The sequence below is a fragment of the Hippocampus guttulatus genome, chromosome 16 (assembly GCF_054856545.1).
Source record: "Hippocampus guttulatus isolate MCC_2025c chromosome 16, RoL_Hgut_1.0, whole genome shotgun sequence".
NCBI classification, from domain to species: Eukaryota; Metazoa; Chordata; class Actinopteri; order Syngnathiformes; family Syngnathidae; genus Hippocampus; species Hippocampus guttulatus.
Window position 1 is genome coordinate 11,231,703 of NC_141276.1, and position 22,080 is coordinate 11,253,782.

The window sequence follows — 22,080 nt, forward strand, 5'->3', positions numbered from 1 at the left end:
TTACAAAATAGGCCATTCATTGAAGGTGCGCCTCATAATCCAGTGCCCCTTTTAGTGTGGAAAATACGGTACACAGTTGCTTATTTTTTATTGTTTAATGTTTAGTTTGACAGTAAAGAGGGAGTGGCATTGAACAGCTTGAAGCCTTTTTTGAAGAACTTGTCACTTGCTGCCAAACATGTGTTTGTTGTGAAGTGAGTTGAGTTCACTGCCGTTGTAAAGTGCTCTTATCTCAAATTTTTGCTCTCAAGTCAAAGCAAAAATATGTCAACTTTTACTTATACCAGTGATTTTATTTTTACAATTTGTGCTTCTGCTTCAGTACAACGTGCGAGTACTTGTGGTACCTGCTGCTTGATACCAACGTTTTGGTCGACAGCCCTCTCTCAGTAGTGGCTGCTGCGAGACCGGCAAGCCTGTTTTCTTCCATTTACACTTTGCAAGCGTAACATGCAGCCAGCCAGCGCTCATGTATCCCAGCTGTGCTATTTGATTCGGACACGTCACACTATTTTCAAAAGCGAGCGTGCTGTGAAAATGCTCTCTGTAAACACCATCACTAGCGAAGCCAAGCGGGAAATTGATCATCAGAGATAAATCAGCTGGCTTTTAAAGGAGGAGGAAGCAAGCGGCAGAGAGGCGCTTGTGTCATTATCACCTTCCACCTGGATTGCGTTTGTGGTCGAAATGCTTTTGCTCCTTGGAACATCTAAGTGTGTTCTAATGGTGTCTTTTGGCCCCCGTGACCCTGTGAACTTTTTCATTTCAAGCACGGATCAACGTGCAACCACTGCGATGTAAAAAAAAATTGTCAGGGTTGGGCATAGGGAGGCTTAAGGGGTTCCAAATTTGGTACCTGCCCCTTTGTAGAAACCATCGTTCGGCAGAAAAATGCAACACCACAGAAGTGTTTTGCTCATTGAACAGTTTTGGCTCGAACCAAGCAACCTGAGGCTGGAAAAATGCTGATGTCATCAATGGGCCCTTTTCAGAGTGAATTTCAAATCTAATTGGTTGAAGAAACATTCGCATTAAAATATAGTTGAACATTTTTGGTCCGGCAATACCGATTGTGAAAGCCCTTGCGGATTAGATTGGCATGGCAACAAGAGGCTGAAATCATAAACAACTGACATACACGTGTACTTCTCTTATATTATGTAACACAAAAAAAAAATGTGTTGAGAGTTGATTCATTTCAATGGGGAAAACTGAATTTTGAAAAGAAACGTGCAGGTGTTACTGAATTTGAATTTCGGTTGTAAAAGTGGATGAGTGCTTTTGATCGCGCTGAGGCCCGCAGAAAAGCCCTTCCTGTCCTGAACCAACCACCACAGCTTTTGGCCTTGTGACCCTTTCTAACTCTTGTCATTCTGAGCACGACCGGGAAGCAAAGTCGACATCAACGTGGTCTCCAGGCAACAAGGCCACCATGGCGACGCATCCCCGCCAATCAAGTGCAAAAGCGACCCTGACTACCCCCCCCCCCACCCCCCATATGACTGAAGTGACGAGAACGAGCATCGACGATTGGTGCCACTAAACTGCACCATGATTAACTTCAATTATAGCTGCCAGCCACCCTGTGAGGATTTTAAAAAAAAAATTAAATATGGGGGTTGAAAACCATTTTTAATTGGCGGCTAATTTTACCTGTAGCAGAATAGATTGCTCAGCCTTGAGAGGCGATTCATTTGCCAATGACAGGCAACATTTCTCCAGCTAAATTAGATTAGTGGCCCTCCGGCCACTCCCGATAGATGGATACTCGTCTCTGCAACACGAAGCACGGCGCTTGTTTGTTTTGGTGGCGTCCTCACCCGTTTGACCTGGTTGGCTCCATCAATCTCCTTTGGAGTGGCGAGCGCTGTGTGTTAATGAGCCCCGCATTCAACAAACATGAAACTAAGTGTGAAGGCGGTGGCAAGATGGGGAAACCACGACACTGCTTTACTCAATAACTCAATATATAAAAATGTTCCTTTCAAAGGGAAGTTTCATCGCTTCGTACATACAGTACGTACAGTAGCAGTGGCGAGCAATGCACCGTTGCCGGTGCCGATTGTCGCCAGAGGGACGATCAATGTCTATATACATTCGTCATCATCTGGATGGCCCTTTTCAAATACGTATGCCCCTTGCAATTTGGGGATTATAGGTTTCACAAGTTGATTCACAAGGGTAGAGTCTAATATTGCCCATGTATTGGGGGAAGTGCTACATGCACATTTAATCGATAAGAATGCGATGATAAATTTTTGTCTTATAAGGTGCGCCTCAGGTTTGTCTGCATCATGTTTCAGAACCTCCTCCAAAGGAATGAAAGCGAAGCCCCTCAGCAAAAAAAATAAGAATAAAATGCTGTGAAATGCCATATGGGGATGGTGGCGTACAATAGAGATTGATAACACTGTTTTCTGGAAAAAAAAAATTATAATTTTTAAAAAAAATAGAAGAACTTATCAGTAACAGTGGCAACGTAAAATGGCTGCCCTCTGGCTTCAGCCGCGAGGGGCCAAATGTTCGTCCATTCACATATAAATCCATGTCTGAGATTGATACAAAACGGTTGGATTTTGCTGCTTAATTTATACTCCACAAACACTATATCACGGTAATCGCAAAGCCGTGTATAGTGGCGGTGTATAGAGCATATTTTTGCTAAGATGATTATTCCACAATAAAAGTAAGCTATAAAATTACGTCAGCGCACATTTGAGCTGGTTTTCCTCAAACGCACATGCTGTACTTAACATAGGCAAACAATCACAGACTAATTTTAGCAACCTTTGACATCAACTGTTAACGTGACATTTATCCACCAAATGATGCTCACGTACAAGTGGTTTTTTTTCCACATTTATTTCTTTAAATTTCATTTGTAAACAGTAAGCCACACCTTTACACCCCCCACCCCCTCCCTCCCACACATTGTAATAATAAAGAATATACTCATGGCTTTCTCTGACTTGAGATCAGCAGAATAGACAAATTTCAATTTCTATCAGACACAATCATTACAATCAAATATAAAATAAAAATAAATATATTAACATGAGGAAATCAAACGATGCCCTGGTTTTATATATTTTTTTAAAGTCTTTGTAGGGCGCTAAAATACACACAGTTCAAACTCCAAAATACAAATTTGCATGTATGTTATTTTTAGAATCTTCAGTTGTCGTATAGGTAACAGTTTACAAATAATACTTTTTTTTTTTTTCACAAATGTGGTTCTATGGCTTCATAGTCAGGTGGCCATTTTATATCCTGTGCTTCAACGTTTAATGGCTGAGGGCGTTTATTCCCTCCATTGGACAGAGTACAAGGCATTGATCAAGAATTAAGGGAAACCCGCCTATTTAAGGGGATGCCTTTATTTGTGAGAATGCACTTTTATGATATTAAATAATAAGACACATTTCCACAAATGACACACTAATATATATTTCAATGTCAAATATATTTCAGTTGGCCAGAGAGGGCAAAAGGGAGGTTTCTATTTGAGGTGTGGTGTTTATTTTTGTTTCAGGTGGCCAAAACCCAGCGAGAGATCTTTTCTTTTTCTTTTTTTTTTTTTTGATTTTAGATCACCGGCCCGCCAAAAACGTACGAAAAGGAGCTCTCGCATCTTCTTACATTATACTTCAAGGATGCACTTGTAGAAATCAACATTTGGCGCCGTCTGGGGTTTCGAAGACTTGAGTAGCGTTTGGGAACGCAGGGGACAGGCTGGTACGGGAAGCCCTTGGAGTACTGATTCCATATCCTCCTCCGAGTATGCCCTTTTCTCTCACTAGTAAGACGAGGGCCCTGTAGAATAACTGTGTCTCACTCATAACGTTTTCCACTACTGTCTATTTCTGCATATTCGTAGGACAAATTTAGCACGGGACTAGAACGACAACATTTTACCAGTGAGGAAAAATAGTGCACTAGTTGACATCTGCATGCGACTGATTTTACGAGCGAACTGTATAATGCAAGTAGCACACAGTAGTCAACTAATACACAATTTTGGCTCATTACTAAAGTGAGCTGGTCCGACTCACGTGTCACTCGTCCTCATACAATGTCTTTGTCCTTACTAGTACCGTATTGGCCCGAATATAAGACAGTGTTTTTTGCATTGAAATAAGACTGAAAAAGTGGGGGTCGTCTTATATTCGGGGTCGAGACATGATACCCATTCACGACGCTAGATGGCGCCAGATATCATTGAAGCGAATGCTGACCTTGACTCCCCAGGCCAAAGCGAACCCCTGTCACGAAGATTAAAAATAAAAATAGCGGTAGCACGAAGAGGAAAAATAAAAAATAGCGGTAAGAAGGAAAAGAGAAGAAAATAATAGAAGAGATAACAGAAAATGGAGAAACGTAGCGACAATCTGTAGAAAAGTGGGTCGAAGATTGGCCAGGTTAACTGGCAGCTGAGGAGAAGTTATGGTGTAAACTTCAAGATGCTTTTTCTCTCAAATATATTGTTATAATCATTTGTTTCAGATGTACTGTAATTATTTTCTATATAAAAATTTATTTGGTGTTCAAAAAGTATTTTTTCAACCTTGAGTCTTGAAAAAGAGGGGGTCGTCTTATAATCAGGGTCGTCTTATATTCGGGCCAATACGGTAAAACAATTTAGCGCACTAGTAGAATTTTTTTCTTTTCTTGCTAGTAATGTTTCTTGTCTGTATGACATTTCTGCACACTAGTACAAGCAACTACATTTTATTAGTGAAGAAAAAAATACTTGTAGACATTTTGGTGCGACTAGAAGGGTCCAGCAGGCTACGAGTGTGTGACACACCTAGTAGTATTACTTGTACCCAACAGTAGTTTCGTTTTGGGCACACAATTCTACTAGTACACAAAATTGTTTCGCTAAAATCACACTACTACGTACATGGATGGACATGATTTTTTTTTTTTGCGCTTCAGTCTGTACTTTTTTACTTTTTCTTAAGTACAGGAGTTCAATCACCACTCCTTTTTTTTTCTCTTTGACACAAGTATCTTGACTTATATGTTTAAGTATAGAGAGCGGAATGTCGTTGGGCAACTGCAAGGTCGGCTTGTCCTCATTTGGCCGTCGTCCCCTCGCCGTGAGCCTCATACGGGCGTGGTCCTGCGATTCATGCCGTCCTGTAAATCATTCGGGAAACAGTTATGCACCTGCAGGAACTCGGCGGCCGCCTCGTGATCGGGGCTGTACGCGTTGTCTGTCACGCTGTCGCGCGCCAGGGCGTACATGGACAGCTCGTCCAAGGGCCCGCCGGGAGACGTCCCCCCGACCCCCTTCAGGCCCCCTACGGGCGAGTTCTCCCGCGACGCTTCGGTGGAATGGGAGCTGGCCCGAGACGTTCGCCGGCGGTAGCGGAAACTGGGGATGCGGGAGTAGGGGGACGAGGACGAGAGGGAGCGGATGAATTCGCGCCGCGCCTTCCAGCGCACTTCCTTGTTCTTCTCGATGTAGATGTTGATGGCCAGGACGGCCACCGTTTCGGCTACGATGAAGGACAGGGCGCCGAAGTAAAAGGACCAGCCATAGGAGTACGTGTACTTCTTGTCGTCGTCCCGTTTGTCGTTGGGGTCTCCCGCGTTGCTTGAGATGTAAACGATGATGCCGATGATGTTGCTCAGACCTGATGACGAAGCAGAAAGGGCAGAAATCACATCAGTAGTGGGAAGGTACCAAGTACAAATACTTGATCGCCTACTTCTACACTCCTCACAAAGTTCAAGATACTGGGCTTTGGGGTGAATTTTTCAAATCAGAATTTGAATAGCAGGCGAATGCTGTCGCCACAACATTGCAGATGTCGTGGTCTCACATGATCTTTCCAGTGACAAAGCGAGATCGGCAGCCAAGGTGTACAAATTGTACAGTCGGCATTTCTCACACGTACCTCTGACAAAAAGCCAAGTGTGGAGAATCTCTGTCACCAAAATACTCAGGTGTAATCAATTGTCTCAGGTATTGTTTCAGTTAATGAGACAGAAGAGTTGACAGCTTTAGCGTAAACAGCGTTGACTTTACCAACATTAGCCTCAAGGCTAGATAGCGGTTAGCGGGGCATGAGTTAGCTAGAAAGCTATGAAGAAGATTACTTTTTTTGTTTGTTTGTTTTTGCATGAATGGCCATTTAATATAATACCAAGGCAACAACTGACCGATTATGGACTGTGTATCACTGTCTTTATTCATTTTCCTCGATTTAAAATGAGTGCTAGTAAACGGTGAGATGAGACTTTGTTCCTTCCACCTCTACTGTTGCAGCCAAACACTGCACACTGATTCACCATTTGTTGAAATGGGCTCGTCAAATTTCTTGATTCAAACTCTGAAAAGCCAACGGAATAAAACCATGCATCGAGCATCAGCCTTACAAGAAAACGCAAATATATCCCTTGAGGTTTTGCTAGCCCTGCCAGACAGCTTGTGGCCATTCTTCATTCCAAACCAACTGACAAACAGCAGGATGACGCATCACCTACCTGCGGCCACAAAAAGAATCCCGGCACTGAGGAGGATGTTGTTCGTTTTGCTGTAGACTCGGCCCGCTCCGACACACAAGCCGCCCAGCATGAGCAATACCGTGCTGAGGATGGGGAACACACTGGAGGCTCGTACGATACCTGTCACGCACACAAAATACAGGTTTTGCAAGTTGAATAAAGAACAATTTAGTTGCGTGACTTTTTTAAAAAATTATTTGATGACAAATATATTTGCTGCTGACCATGCAAAATCTTAAGTGCACCCTTATTTTGTACTTGAGGCTCCTCAGATGTGAGGGCTTGCTAACAAAGAGAGACGGCCTGAAATGAATCACTGGAGAATGGATGACATGCTTTTTTTCTACTTCTGCCCACTTTTTTAAAAGGACATATATTTTCCAGTGTATTTTACATTTTATTTCCCTTTGTTTACCTTCATTTATATGAGTTAAAAAATTGTATTCACTTTATCTTCAGGATTTTTGAAGAAAACCTTTTACATTTTGATGATGTGCCTTCAAATACGTTTAAAACAAGTTTAATAATCCATTATTAATAATTGCTTTTAAAATAACTCCATTTTAGTTCTGTGTTTTATTTCAGTATGTGTTCGTATATGGAAGTATGTTAAGTAGGTACTCGGGCACCTGTCACATAGTTGCGCAAACCCCAGCAGAATAAAACAATTAAAAGTGTTGAGCTGGCTGAATCATATCATATGAGGACAAAAAAAAAAAAAAAAAAAGATCAACTAAACTAGTTTGTTTTTGAAAAATATAGATTCCGAAAGGTTCCTCCGCTTCTGGAACGAGCCATGATGATGACTTACGCAAAAGGTATTCCGAGCTGTCCGTGTCGTAATCGTTGTCGTCGGGGAAATGGTTTATTCTGAAACAGCTGCCTTGATTGATACCTGTCATGATCAAGACCACAAAAAAAAAAAAAAATTTAACAGAAAAGACTTTTAGCGTTCACTGAGAAGATATGACGTAACATAAGATAACCAAAACCTGTTTGTCTCATTAATGAATAGTTAAAGACATTCCACACTAGCGACAACCAACGGACATGTGATTAGATACACATCTAATGAGAACCGATACAAGAAAGAAATCTCTATCAATATGTTGGTCAGTTTAGCAAACATGAGGCCTTCTCTGCTGACCAAATAATCAAGCGAGAGTGTGAAAAAAAATGAAAAAGAAAAGAAAAGAAAAAGCACGTTGTCTCAGAAGAAGCCATGGGGGTAGTTGAGGTTAATGGAGGTGCTGGAATAACGTTACCGGCTCCCGTGTAGCTGTAAATATCACCAACACTTGATTAAAGCCGCCTTAGCTTCTAATTAGCATAGAGCATTTCAATTGCTACTTCGACCAAGAAGGTCATGTTAGCATTTGTCTGCGTGCAGTTTTAGTATTCTGTCGGACCATTTTGGACAGAGCAGGCAGTTTTCACCAACACCGCAACAAAATTAGGACTGCCGGAGCTCAAGTCATTTCATGTTTACTTTTGTGATGATGTTTTGTTTCATTCTGGGTTTTCTTTGGGTAACTTTGAATTTTGATTTTTTTTTCATGGGGGGGAATTTGTGAATTTAGTATCTTGATTTTTTTCCCATGAACCTTGTTTGCCTTTTTTTTGTAAAAGGCATTTGCCTATGTAGTTATGGAAACAGCTTTTTTTTTAACCCTTTCAGGGACCGCGATTACTACACTAGCTTACGGGGTGCATGAAAGGGTTCATTCTTTTTCTCCCAACTGGATTTATTTTATGTTATTAACTAAACTTTAGTTGCTAAAGTTTACAATCCTCGGGGTGGAAGTACAATTTACACTGTGTATTGTACTGGTTCATTTTCTGTCTTGAGGACAGAGTACTTTGTTGAAATCGGCAACTGTGTCGAAGACCAAATGAATCTGACCTGTGGGGTTCTCCAGGGAGTCAATCCTGGATGATTCCGTTCGGTCAGCGAATTGCAATTTCATTGGTTTGGCAACCAGTTCAAGGGTATACCCCGCCTACTGCCCGAAGACGGCTGGGATGGGCTCCAGCACGCCCGCGACAATCGTGAGGATAAGCGGATTAAAAAATAAACGTAAAAAAAATGTAAAAATAGTTTTTTTTTTACATTTTGAAATGTTTTGCAGGGTCCTCATGGTTTTACCTACTGGTACTTTCAGTTAGAATCTACACACTGATGACATCAATACAAAAGTATTTTGTTTACAATGGAAATAAATGGCAACAAAAGTTGTCGCAGGGCCAGAAGATGTAACGTCAAAGCAAACCAAATTTGAATGTGATCCATGTTACGCGTTTGACGTAAATATGAACCGAGTCGGTCCCAATTGGAACCAACTTTAATTTGTTGTGCTTTTGTATGAACTCATGACTTTTTATGTCCCCTAAGAGATGATGAACCTCACATTTGTTTGCACTTTTAGCAAACACAAAGTGCATCAGTCCAAGGCAGGGTGAGATGCTTAGCAACCGTGTCACCGTTAAAATCTTTCAGGGGCTATTAAATAGGTCTGCGGCTTAATGGGGGACATCCAAATTAATTAGTGTCATATCAGAAATGGAGCACAAGTTTCTATGTCTAGCCGCAGATGGAAAACGGGGCTGTGCTCTATTTTAAGATGTGATGTGAAAATTTGCACCTGCTGGAAGAGAGGGGAAAAAAACACATACATGGCTCACATCCTGGCTCATTAAATGTTTCATTGGCTTCTGGTGTACTCATGACTGAACCCATAAACTCAACGGAGCATCAAGTGGACATTTTGTATTGGTCTCTGGGGCAGTCGAGATTGACACCTACGACTGAAATCTGGAACATTCTGTAAGAATTGGACATTCACTTGTATGGACTTTACTTGCCAAAACAGAAAACGACCTTCCCCAAATTGTTCCTACAAGTCGGAAGCATAGAGCTGACAAATGAAAATATTGAAGCTGTAACAAAGTGCTAAGCGGCTTCCCGCTTAGCACTTTGCCTCCCGACTAAGCATCTCCGCCTCCTTTTCCATGGCAAGTCTTGAAAAAGCTCATTTACACGACAGTGGGATGCTTCTGACATCTTCTTTTATTTGTCAGCCGACAAACACGGCGCGTGGACATGACACTTGGGGCCACTGTAAGGGCCGCAAACCCATGCGGACACGTCCAAATCGACGGCATGCACCGGACACGTTGGCAGCAGCTGTGTTGCCAATAGCAACAGGAAGCCGCTGACAGGAACGGTGTCATTATCTTGATCTGTGCACCCACATTATCAGTGGGGTACCAATGAACATATAGCATGTACAGTATGTACTCTGTATATATATATATATATATATATATATATATATATATATATATATATATATATATATATATATACATATACACACTGTATACTGTGTTAATGTGCACTCTGTGTTTAAATATGACTTTAGAAAGTGACTGTATGCCATTTAGATTTCATTATGACATAATTTCACAGTTCAATTCCAATATGCGAAAGAACTAATACACGTAGATATGGTGTACACAAACAGTTTCATACACAGAACAAATTGCATGGATTATAATTCATCATTATATCCTTATGGATCACTAACAATAAAATTATATTTTGCACTTTCTGTACAAATAAAACAGAAGCATAATTAGACGGTATAAATTACCGTATTTTCTGCACTATAAGGCGGTTCGGAGTGGCCAATGAATGGCCTGCTTTAAAACTGTTTTCATATGTAGAGTGCACCGCATTAAAGGGTGCACAGAATAGAAGCTACAATTGTGGCTGCGGTATGCATCCACTAGATGGAGCTACGATAAAGGGAATACAATACAATGCAATACAGCTTTATATACTGTATGTAGAGCAGTCACAAGCGCTGCAGCCATAACAAAATGCTTCGCATAACATTTAAAATACTATGTGCAGGAAATCAGAATATTGATCCATATATAAGGCGCACCTAAAGACATTCACTTTTCTCAAAAGCCGACAGTGCGCCTCATTATCCAATGTGCCTTATACATGGATCCTTATATGCTCCTTATATATTCTTTGACGTAGCTCCATCTTGTGTATGCATAATGCAACCTCAGCCACTATTGTAGCTTCTACTCTATGCGCCTTATCTATGAAGACAGTTTTAAAATCGGCCATTCAATGTGGTGCGTCTTATACAATGGAGAAAATATGGTATTTTAAATGATGCACAGTGGACCCCGCTATTGGTGGCGAATCGGGCCCAGGCCCGAATAGCGAAAATCAGCAAATAACTAACGCTGATTATAATGAATGTTTTTTTTTCCCCCAATATATTTTTCCCTTATAAGAGACGCTTGGGAAGATTGCTTGTTAACTTTGTCGTCAAGTATGCCTGGTGGTAAAGTATGGGACAGGCAAGCAAATCTCTATCAGCACTTCACACTCCTTGAAACGAAAATTAAACCACACTGGAATCTCTGAATGAAGCCAGGTGTCTCTCAAATACTCCACTCGTTGCTCGTGTTTTACGGTTCAACAAGTGGTGAGTAGGTGAACAGGCACATGCACAAAAAGAGTCTCCACGCAAAGGGACTTGCAAAAACCTAAATCTATCTTATCGTGTCTTATCTGCTTTATCCATCCCAAGATCTCATCCAGAAGCCAAGTGTTGGCGTCCATGAGAAGCACGTGCCCTCAGTTGTTTGTCTTCACACTCACTTTGGCAAAGTGAGTGCGAAGAAAGCCTTAGTAGCGTAGCCTCCGTCGAGTGATATTGTTCCACCGACGCCTCGTGCTTCGGCTAACACGTTCACGGCAAACGGGAGCAGAAAACAAGCTGCTGGGAGGACGGCGCGAAGACTAGCTAGGGAGGCCCCAGCTGACTTTTACAGCCCGTCAAGAGCTGAAGCGTTCGTCGCTGGGGCCGTGATGTAAATGACGATGTACTCGGCATATCACAACACTCCGGTTTATGACTACAAAGGCATTGAAACACATCATTGGGTGTCTGTAATTCTTCATGTTGCAGATCAGGATGAAGAAAAAGCAAGTTGGCAAAGAGATAAGTGATCCGTCCAATGAGATTTCAGCTTCTGTGTTGCCACGTCAATGGAATCCTAACCCTTCGAGCAACTGACAATTTATATGCAAGTCAACGGCTAATATAACAATACGTAGAGGCGTAAAGGATATTCTTTACCTTCTGTCGAGAAGGGCTAATATTGCCGCAAAGGAGCTGTCTCAATGTGCATTGAACCGAAGCAAAAAATGTGCCAAAAACGATTGAATTCTTTTTAATTGGATTTAATTGACCGTATGTTTTTTTTTAATGAAATACGATTGTATAGAGTGCTACTATTGTTATTTAAATAAAACCCTTTACAGATATCTTTTATGGTTTTCAGTTTGGAACCTGAAACTGGGGGCTATGTTGGATCCAACATAACCCCCCCCCCCACCCCCCACGGACAAGGTTCCAAACTGAAAACCATAAAAGATTTCTGTAAAGGGTTTTATTTAAATAACAATAGTCTCTGTGTAATTGGCAGCTCACTGTATGCAAATGCTGTGCCCTAATTAAGCAGTAAAGGAAGACAGGGTGAGTCCGACGAAGTCTGCTGACTAATTAGCGCCCACCCGTGACTTCTTAGTTATGCTCAAATGGCACAATGGCATGGCATGGCGCTACAATCACACCACCCCGAAGCCACCTTCACCTACACACCCACAAGGCCTGAAAACGCGCGCAAATTACACCGCCTAATCACTCCAAACACATCCGCTCCATCACAGCTCGACACGGAGTGGGATGTTTATTGTCAACTGCTAATTGCTTGATTCATTCCATTACTCCTCCATCTCCAAGTGGCCTTTATTTACTGCAGCGGAACACGTTACGGTAAGCCTCGACCTGACAGCGATGCGCTGAAAGGAAGCAAGGTCAGGGACTCATTTGGCCTCAGCGTAGGTTCATCAGCAGTAAAACGCTGTTAAGTAACGCAGGATACTTTGTAAAGCAAAACAAGCTCATCATTGGCTCAGTTTCGTGGCTAAATGTCACAACGCAGCAGGCCCGCAGCCGACGATGTGACGCTTGTTGAACAGGGCTACTGAGACACAGGATGCGCAAGAGTGACAATGAGCCGGTGTTAACGTGTCCGTCTTCACGCTGACACGCTTTTATCGTGCATCCTGTATGTTCCCATAATATCAGGGAAAGTGTCTAGAGCAGCTTTTCTTCAACTTTTGACATCAACTACCGCCTCAAACCAATTCTGAGCTCGCCAACTATCACCGTCAAGGCCATCATAAAACACGCACAGTTTGAACATTAAAACTATAGTTAAATAGATGAAAACTGGGTGAGGGGGGTAATGATTACATATATTTTACATAAGTTGAATACAAAGTATTACACACTCCTCCCCAAAAATGGAAATTGGGGATTAAACAGTGCAAATGTCATTGACAAGTTGATTCAAATATAGGTAGAATGACAAGAAAAAAAGTCCGAGCATCATACACTCTCACACTGAACCCGATCATGTCGAATGGAATTGTTCTGCACCCCATGTATTCAAAACAGCATTGAATCATCTTTTGTGGAGACAAGCACACCACAAAAATAAGTGTGTGTGTGTGTGTGTTTGTGCGTGCGTGCGTGCGTGCGTGCATGTTTGCGCGCTCCCGGCCCGGCAGTCGACTGGTTAGCGAATCGGCCTCACTGTGAGGAGGTGCAGGGTTCAATTCCGCCTCCGGCCTTCCTTTGTGGACTTTGCATGTTCTCTCCGGGACTGTGGCTTTTCTCTGGGTACACCAGTTTCCTCCCACATTCCAAATAGGTTAATGGAACACACCAAATTGTCTCTCGGTGTGATTGTCGCAAATGGTTGTCTATGTGTGCACTGTGATTAGCTGGCATATATGTATACGTGTATATATATATATCGGGTCCTCTTTATATATATATATATCTATATATATCTATATGTATATTGGTGTGTGTGTGTGTGTGTGTGTGTTTTCATTATTGTTATTATTGTCCTTAATGTGATGATGATGGTGCTGATTATTATGATTGTTGTTGTTTTACAAAGTACCACCCACTGACTGCTGAGTCAGTGCTTCTCTTATTTTCCCCTCATTTAACGATAATTCATCGCATATATTTCATGATGTGAGCGAATCCATCTCATCGACCTCCTTAATAGGAGGTGACAAATCCAGTGACGGGGTGAAGGAAGGAAGGAAGGAAGGAAGGAAGGAAGGAAGGAAGGAAGGAAGGTAGGTCAATGAAAGAGCGTCTGTCTGCGTCCAATCGAGAGGTTCAACAATAAGTGCACTTCTGTTTTCTCACAACACAAAAGTGTAAAAGTAGCTTCACCACACCATAAGCACATTTTTTAAATCTTCATTTTTACTTTTGTGCTCGGACATGACTTGTCTCCGAGTCGTCTATTTTTAAATCAGCGGGCATGTTTCCATAGCGATTACAGGGATGTTGCTAAGCAACAGCATCACGGAAGAAGTGAATGAAAGTCGACGATCAGTGGGCACTTTGCTCCGAGTGAATGGACACGCCACTTTTCTTTTTTAATGTGTATACTTTGGCTGCTATTGTGTGCACCAAGTTTTCCACAAGGTGATGTCACAGCCAGGAAGCAATCCGTTTCTTTCCGTTCCACTTGTTACTCTATCGCAGATGAAAGTTTTCAGAGCAACCGTATCTCCCAACCATACATGCTACATATCGTACGCACAATCTGTTGTCTTCCCTTCATCTTAAATAGAATCAAATATACCCAAAAAGCCAAAGAAAAAAATGCTGAACTTCTCACTACTACAAGACAAACTATACGACTATGCTTTGAGTCTTTTGACAAGAAATGTCGAACAGCTTCCACATGTTCAGGTGCAAAGCTTTTGAGGGGTGAGTGTATCAAACAAGTCAATTTCAGCTGTCATCTGGCATTTTGGCCGTAAAAACATTTATTTCGTTTGGCAAAAGCAGCATATAATAACGCTAAACAGTTCAGTAATAGAAGACGAATTATTCTAGTGTGTTGTGCGTCTTTGGATAAGAAATCTGCAGGACCTAGATGGCATTGTTGTTCAGCTATTTTTGGGGGGAGTGTATAAAACAGCTAAATTCCAGGTGTAATCTGGTGTTTTCCCCATTAAAGCCTATTTTTAAGGGCATCTGGGTAGATTTTAGGCCAGACGAATGAATGCAGTGTGTTGGGCGTCTTTTAAGACCTACACACAAGCAGTGGTGTGGAGCCTTTCAGGGGCAAGAGGATAAAACTTTTCTCCCCCTAAAGTCCATCTGACTTCAATCGCATCCTGGTAAAATTTCCACCGAAAATAGCACAAATCAAAGATGAACTACTCATTGCCACCATACGAACTATTTGAATGCGTCCTCATTTTTTTTCATAAGAAACTGATGACACCTAAAAAAGCAGTGGTGGGAAGCCTTTGAGGGGTGATTGTATGAAAATTGCAGTTGCAGTCTGGCATTTTGTAGTCTGGCAGCAAAACAGCGTTTTTTTTTCTTCTCCTATCTATCGTGCTTTTTCTCATTAGGATCCCAGCTGACAACGTAATTCACAACTATGGAACAATTCAGAGTCTCCTATGAATCTCACAGAAGATAAGAAATATAAGAAAACCTTTATTTGTCCCACAATGGAGAAATTTGCAATCTACAGCAGCAAAATTGAAGGTGGGTGGTGGGGGGGGGGGGGTATAAAAGAAAAAACAAAATATTGCATGCACATAATAATGTTTAAGAAAAATGAACCGTACACAGTACAAGAATGCAATATAAAATATAAATATGGATACAAGCATATATGCAACTGCAACATGCATGAATTTGCAATGAGGGAGGAAACCAACCAGAGTGCCAGAGAAAACCAAAGCAAGCGCAAGGAGAACGTGCAATCACGTGCAATCAAGCCACTCAGGAAAGCCGGAACCCGTATTCGAACCTTCAACCTCAGAACACTGAGCCGCATATGCCAACCGTAATCATTTCACCTCTCAATAATCTGACAACCAGCTCTAAAATGCGCCCATGAAGGTACTGTGGTCTAAAAAGAGTCCCTTCTTGTTTCCAAGCTATGACAGTCAAGTGACCAGGGTGCAAAAACTGTGTCGAGGAGAGGTCGCACCCCACTGAAGCCCTGAATGGGAAACAACGTACATCAGAGAAAGTAGCTGACATAAAAATGGCAAACAGGCTTTTTTTGACGTTCAAAGCGCTCTAACAGTGCCTCCTCGTTATCAGGAGCAACTGGCGGTTGAGCACCTTGCTCAAAAACACTTCGGCAGGGTCACAAGGGCTTAAGCTCGAACCCAGAACCTTTTGGTTTGAAGATGCCCGATTTTACCACTTGAACATCCCCCCCCCCCCCCCCCCCCTCACCAAAAGCGCAATGAACACATTTTGCGTGCGTAAAAAGTGAGTCGGAGGACCCCAAGTGTCACGCGGTTCCATCCGGACTCACCCTCAATGCAGCAGATCCTCCAGAGTCCCGAGTGCGTGAGGTCCCCCTTCCTGCTCCTGGGCGGCGGCTGGGACTCGTCGGCGGTGGCGTTGGTTGCGTTGCAGATGTACGCCCGCGAGTAGAGCCAGTAGTCCGTGCCGATGGCGATGCTCATGAGGCTGAAGGCGGCGAAAGCCCCCACGGTGGCCAGCAGCGTCTGAACCCCGCGCTCACACCAAGCCATGCTTCCGCATGCTACACGTGAAAAACACCCGACGGTATGTTCGGTAGACGACACAGTCCGGACGCCGACACCGGGGCGCGCGCGCGCGCGCTGAACGCGTCAATGCGCGGGGGCCATGCGCCTACTTGTTGAGGAGCGCGCTCACTTTTTTTTTTTTTTGCAACAATAGTGGCCGAAGCTCATGAAAGCAACGCAGAAATGCTCCCAAAATAGGCTGCCACGAAGCATTCAGGAGTCAAGACAGTCCTACTAAAAATCTGGCAGCCCCCCCCCCCCATCTCATTTGTCGAAAAGAATCCTCTCGGAGTTGAGCGCGTCAATATCTTTTAAAGGAGACACCACCCTCATCGAAATGCAACCAATGGAGGACAGCTACTTGATAAGATTCACATCCGCACAAGTATTGTCATTAAAGAAAATACCCTGGTAGAAGTCGTATTGAACCCCCCCCCCCCACCAGATTGGAATGCACCCAAAAATAAAAATAAATGTTTACTGTCAGTGAATACTTGCTATGATAATTTGGAGGTGGCACGGCTCAGTAGAGTGGTTGTCTCCCCATTCAGAGGTTGAGGGTTCAATCCCCAAGCCATTGTGACCTTGTTGAAGTGTCTTTGAGCAAGATACCGAACTCCCAGCTGCTCCTGATGCTGCGTCATGAGTCGGTAAATGAGGAAACGGTGTAAAGCGCTTTGAGTACCAAAGGTGGAAAAGCACTATTTGAGTGACAGCCGGGCGGCTCGGTGGGCGACTGGTTAGCGCGTCTGCCTCACAGTGTGGAGGCGCAGGGTTCGATTCTGGCTCGGGCCTCCCTGTGTGGACTTTGCATGTTCTCCCCATGCCTGTGTGGGTTTTCTCCGGGCACTGCAGTTTCCTCCCACAAAAACATACGTGGCAGGTTAATGGAACACTCCAAATCGTCGCGAGGTGTGAATGTGGGCGCGAATGGTTGTTCGTCTCTGTGCGCTCCGCAATTGGTTGGCAACCAGTTCAGGGTGTCCTTTGCCTACTGCCCGAAGACCGCTGGGATAGGCTCCGGCACCCCCCGCAACCCTTGTGAGGATAAGCAGTGTTAGTGTTCAAATATAAAAGTGGCTGAAAATAATATTAATTTTACTTTTGAGGAATAAAAACATCTTTTGACGAACAGTCCTACTTAACTACAATGTTTTACTGTTAATCATGGAAAGGGGGGGGGGGGAATAATGTGTAAAATGTTTTAGAACCATTGTACATAATTGACCTGCGTATTCGCTTTTTTGTGATATTTTTTGGATGGCGTGTGAGATTTTTCTCATGAAAAATATAACTTGGCTCAATAAAGGTTGGGAACACATTTATTGAACACATTTACAGAATGGTAAGGCACGCCCTCAAGCTTCCAAACATGATATCTTTCAGAGAACACATCAAGGATGTGAAAAATATACTGTACATGTTCTTTTTATTTTAATTGTTGTATCAAATTATTCTTCAAAAGATTCAAAAATGACTTGGAAACGGAAATCAAAACATTAATGTTGCAGTACTGTACATTTTCCAAGGGACGGCGCTAGCTCGCCGTTGTGGTGGTGGAAAAGGGGAAGTTAGATCGCATGCGCATTGCCGACTTGGTGGCTCGAGTCACGTGACTACCTCTTCTGCGCATGCGTAACACCGCTGCAAGACGCCATTGGCGGACCGCATTTTGTTGTCCACTCCTGCCTGGTTCCGTCTAAACAAAGACCTGCCCCCTTTTTTTCCTCCATGAGGATTTCTCCGCCGCCCGTCGTTACTTTTACGTGTAATCACGATTACTAAATCGGATTACGAAACATTTATTGCTTTTTAAGTGCTTTTGGCGCTCACACACGGCTTCCCAAATGGACACGGAGTTCAATGAAGGCTGTGGCGAGACCAAATCGGCCATCCATTCTTGGCGTTATCGCCACCATTTCACGTACAAGGCAGATCAAGGAAAAAATATCATCGTGCAATGTAATCTGTGTCTGCCGAGGGTAAACCTGCTGTCCACGTCCAAGACGTCCACGTCCAACCTAAAGAAGCATTTGGACGTAAGTTGCGAGTCCGTCATGAACTTTTGAACCGTCGCTTTTAGTCGTCGCCAGGTTGATGTGCGAAAACAAAACACTGTTCATTAAATCATCACGACGGTGTTGTTGCTTGCTAACTACCGGTGGTGGGCGGTCAGGATCAACGAGGCCTCCAACTCGACTGGCCTGAACACTGGCACCAACCTCACCTATATTTACAGTCTCTTTCTAATAGTTACATCCATCCACCCACTTTCAACACCGATTATCCTGAACTGGGTTACGAGCAGCCCATCCCAGCTGATTTCGGGCGGAAGGCACACTACACCATGAACTGGTCGCCAGTCAGTCGCAGGGCACATGGAGAGACAAACGACCATTCACACCCACATCCACACCGTCACTGAATGGGAACCAATCCCATGGTGCCCGCACAAAAGTCCGACACCAACAGTGACTCTTTCTAATATTTGTCCCATTTAATTTTGATAATAAATTCCGTAGCCCATCTCTTGGCTCAGTGCTTCTTGTACATGAGTGTTCATGTCGGATTTATCCAATCAAGCTGCAGCCTCGAAGTGTTGGCATGTAATTGTTAATATTTCCTTGGCCTTCACAGTCAGTAGTGCTGGCCATCATACTTTCAAATAAATTGTTTCTGTCATCAATCAGATGATGAAGTCAGCATTTGCCATCATCTGATTGGTTGAGCAAACTCGGTCCAGCCAATTAATGCTGGTTGATTATGGACACAATTTTACACCGCAATGTCCGTTAATTTAGATCCTGATAACGATGCACATCCCCGATTAAGTATTTGTCCATAAAATTGCATGAAATGAATGACAATTTTTTGCCATAAAACACTTTACATAGGAAAGACTTAATCATGTGAATTATAGAGTCCAGGACTCAGGATCAGACAAACCAACCCAGGGAATTTAGGCACGTTACTAAGAGGAGGAAAAACGTAACAGGTTTTCCTTAGTAGCAAAGAGGCACATCTAAAATAATCATACAAACGACGTAGGTTTATACCATACGATAGTCAAACAACATCCGCAGTCCCCCGCCCACCCCAAAAAATATTTTGTGAAGGCGGACTTTTTTGTTTTCGCCTAGTATGGTAAGGCACGCCCTCAAGCTTCCAAACATGATGTCTTTCAGAGAACACATCTAGGATGCGATGCCAGGCCCGATGCGAAGCGAGGGAGGAAGAAGGAGGATTACAACGGCGAGGAAAGTAGCCACTGTCAACTCAAAAAGATCAAAGCGGAGATCCTCTCCAAATGCATGACCCAAGAGAAGATCGACGAGCTCATCTTCAACTACATCGTGGAGGACTGTCAGCCGTTTCATGTGCTGGAGCAGCCCGGCTTCAAGAAGCTGATCACGGGCTTAACCGAGGGTCTCCATCCCATGGACAGGGTAACCTTATTCTCCAAGGTTGACCTCAGTTTCTCGAGGATGCGCGAGGAGCTGATGGCCAAGCTGGCCGCCGTCCAGTACGTGTGCACCACGGCCGACTTGTGGACCGTCGGCGGCGGCAGCTTCTTCGGCATGACGTGCCACTGGATCGACAGCAACTCGCTGGAGCGTAAGTCTGCGGCTCTGGCCTTCGCCCGGATGCAGGGCCGGCTCACGTACGACTCGGTGGCTGGGAGGATACACGACATCCACGTGGCGTACGGTATCGAAAGCAAAGTCCAGACCACCGTCACCGACAACGCCAGCCCATTTGTCAACGTGTTCAAAGAGTTTGCGCTGGACGGCACGGATTGCAACGACGACGTCGGGGTTTTTGAAAACGTCTGCGCCGTGCTGGAGGGCGAGCCGGAGCAGGACATGCTCCTGTTCCTGCCCACCATCCAGCGGTGCGCCTCGCACACTTTAGAGCAGATCGTCACGGAGGACTTCTGGCGAGCCGTGTCACAGGGACCCATGTGCCAGCTTTATTACAGCACCATGTCCAAGGTCTACTCCATCTGGACCAAATGCCACCACCTCCAGGTCGGCATGGAAGCGGCGGAGGAGATCCGGAAGATGGCCTTGTTCGTCCCGGCCGTCATCCGCTGGAACGTGGAGTACTGCGCCCTGCAGAAGATCATCTCGCTCACCGAACGGGAGCTGACGGAGCTCTCGGCCCGCCTGGATGTGGCGCGCCTGCAGCCCGAGGAGATGGACTTCCTCAAAGAATACGTCACCGCGTTCCACCCGCTGGCTTTCGCGCTGGAGCTTCTCCAAGCCGAGCAGAAATGCTACCTGGGCCTGGTCATCCCCACCGTGCTCAGTCTGAAGAACAAGCTGAACGAGCACAAGGATTCGGCCAAGTACTTCGGCGACGTCATCGTGGCCATGGTGAGCGCCATCGACGCGCGCTTCCGCGAGTTGTTCGCCAGCGACGAGGCCAAGTTTGCCACGGCCACCACCCCGCAGTTCCGCCTGTGGTGGCTGGCCGCCTCCGAGCGGGAGGAGATGTGCTCCCTCCTGGCCACCGAGGCCTCCCAGGTGGACCCCTGCGACGTGATCGAGATCAACACCAGCCAAAACGTCTCCACCATCAAATCCGAAGACGACTTTTTCAGTTACGGCTCGGCCAAGCTGACGGCTCACGCGCAGGAGCGCGGAGTCACCGAGGAGATCCGCAAGTACGTGGAAGGAACCGGCAAGAGCCTGGAGTGCTTGCAGGACTTCCCCAGGGTGAAGCAGTTGTTCCTCAAGTACAACACCACCTTGCCGTCCACGGCGCCCATCCAGAGGCTCTTCAGCGAGAAGGGCAACTTGGCCACCTCGCAACGAAACTTTCTGACGGACGACTACTTTGAACGCATTCAACTGCTGAGATACAACGTCAACGTGTGCGCCGTGCTCAACAGCTGAGCGCGCTTGGCCGCTTTCGAAAGAACCCGACGTACAGTTACGGTACTTCCTCAAGTAGCGGCCGTTTATTCACTCAAATAAAATGAGGTTGGGAGGGAGGCCTTCATCAGTTCGAACACATTTTTTGCAATATTTTAACTCACGATTATTTCAATGATTGATCACACTGTCTGTTTGATCAATCTTGTGAGGATTAAGCAGATCGGAAAATGAATGCATGAATGTTCAAAAACAGGATTATCACAATATTTCAAATTGCCAGTGTCGAAAATACACATGGGCAAATTGATGATCATTCAATTACGGGTTGAGTTGGTAACACCTCAGGCGAAAATATTGATTGTTGTTTATCACAGTGAACAAATGTTTGGAGATGTCTTATTTCGATGAAATACAATAATCGGTCTGCTTTCATCGAGGACTACAGAAATCGGAGAACCTTTATTGTTGAGAGGAGGCAATTGTGTGGATTTCGACAATTTTGAGTTAAAACAAGCTCGCTATTCAATAATTGTTGATCACACTGAGTAATTCCATCTAATCTGATCAACAGATTTCATTCAAATGCCCTTTTTTTTTTACCATAAAGCGCAACGACATGATGGAGTGATCGCGTCGAGCCTTGAAGTTGTTTGGAATACGGCATACGGGCAAGGCGCGGCAAGAGAGCCGACCACTATCTTGAGGAAAGTTTGGTAATAATGTTGAATAAATGTCAGATCTGATTCATGCCTTTTCTAATCATCCCTTCCTTTCATTCCTAAGGAAATATTTGTTGGTAGTAATTGACAATCGACCGGATGATGAAAACACAACAGGGTGATTAGAATTTCCCCCGTTGCAATACGGTCATTTTCTTGCTCGTTTAGATTTTTTTTTTCTACGGCTGTTGAATGTCATGTGTATGTTTTATAAAAATACCGTATGAGATGAAAAAGCATTTTTGTG

The 22,080-nt window shown here is 44.0% G+C and overlaps 2 protein-coding genes across 3 annotated transcripts; one reads left to right on the forward strand and one right to left on the reverse strand.

Annotated features, from left to right (window-relative positions):
- Window positions 1-2,929: 2,929 nt before the first annotated feature.
- Window positions 2,930-16,418, reverse strand: cacng4b (calcium channel, voltage-dependent, gamma subunit 4b). Its single transcript, XM_086132676.1, has 4 exons — window positions 15,997-16,418; window positions 7,328-7,411; window positions 6,496-6,636; window positions 2,930-5,642 (listed from the first exon to the last, which is right to left on the reverse strand). Exons 1-4 carry the CDS (start codon window positions 16,217-16,219, stop codon window positions 5,110-5,112), a joined length of 981 nt encoding a protein of 326 aa, XP_085988802.1. The 5' UTR covers window positions 16,220-16,418; the 3' UTR covers window positions 2,930-5,109.
- zbedx (zinc finger BED-type containing X) lies at window positions 13,652-22,070 on the forward strand. Of its 2 annotated transcripts, none has more exons than XM_086132674.1 (2): window positions 13,652-13,768; window positions 19,420-22,070. In XM_086132674.1, exon 2 carries the CDS (start codon window positions 19,546-19,548, stop codon window positions 21,130-21,132), a length of 1,587 nt encoding a protein of 528 aa, XP_085988800.1. In that variant the 5' UTR covers window positions 13,652-13,768; window positions 19,420-19,545; the 3' UTR covers window positions 21,133-22,070. The 2 variants fall into 2 exon arrangements, with proteins under 2 accessions (XP_085988800.1, XP_085988799.1); XM_086132673.1 differs by lacking the exon at window positions 13,652-13,768 and adding an exon at window positions 17,660-18,273.
- Window positions 22,071-22,080: the final 10 nt, after the last annotated feature.

What these genes read in the sequence shown, in the direction of transcription:
- cacng4b (XM_086132676.1), bottom strand. Translation starts at nt 16,219, where the DNA reads ATGGCTTGGTGTGAGCGCGGGGTTCAGACGCTGCTGGCCACCGTGGGG. An exon ending in GAGGATCTGCTGCATTGAGG is followed by an intron (nt 7,412 to 15,996) that starts GTGAGTCCGGAT and finishes TGATCATGACAG; the next exon opens with GTATCAATCAAGGCAGCTGT. An exon ending in CAGCTCGGAATACCTTTTGC is followed by an intron (nt 6,637 to 7,327) that starts GTAAGTCATCAT and finishes TGTGCGTGACAG; the next exon opens with GTATCGTACGAGCCTCCAGT.
- zbedx (XM_086132673.1), top strand. Translation starts at nt 18,082, where the DNA reads ATGGACACGGAGTTCAATGAAGGCTGTGGCGAGACCAAATCGGCCATC. An exon ending in ACCTAAAGAAGCATTTGGAC is followed by an intron (nt 18,274 to 19,419) that starts GTAAGTTGCGAG and finishes GATGTCTTTCAG; the next exon opens with AGAACACATCTAGGATGCGA.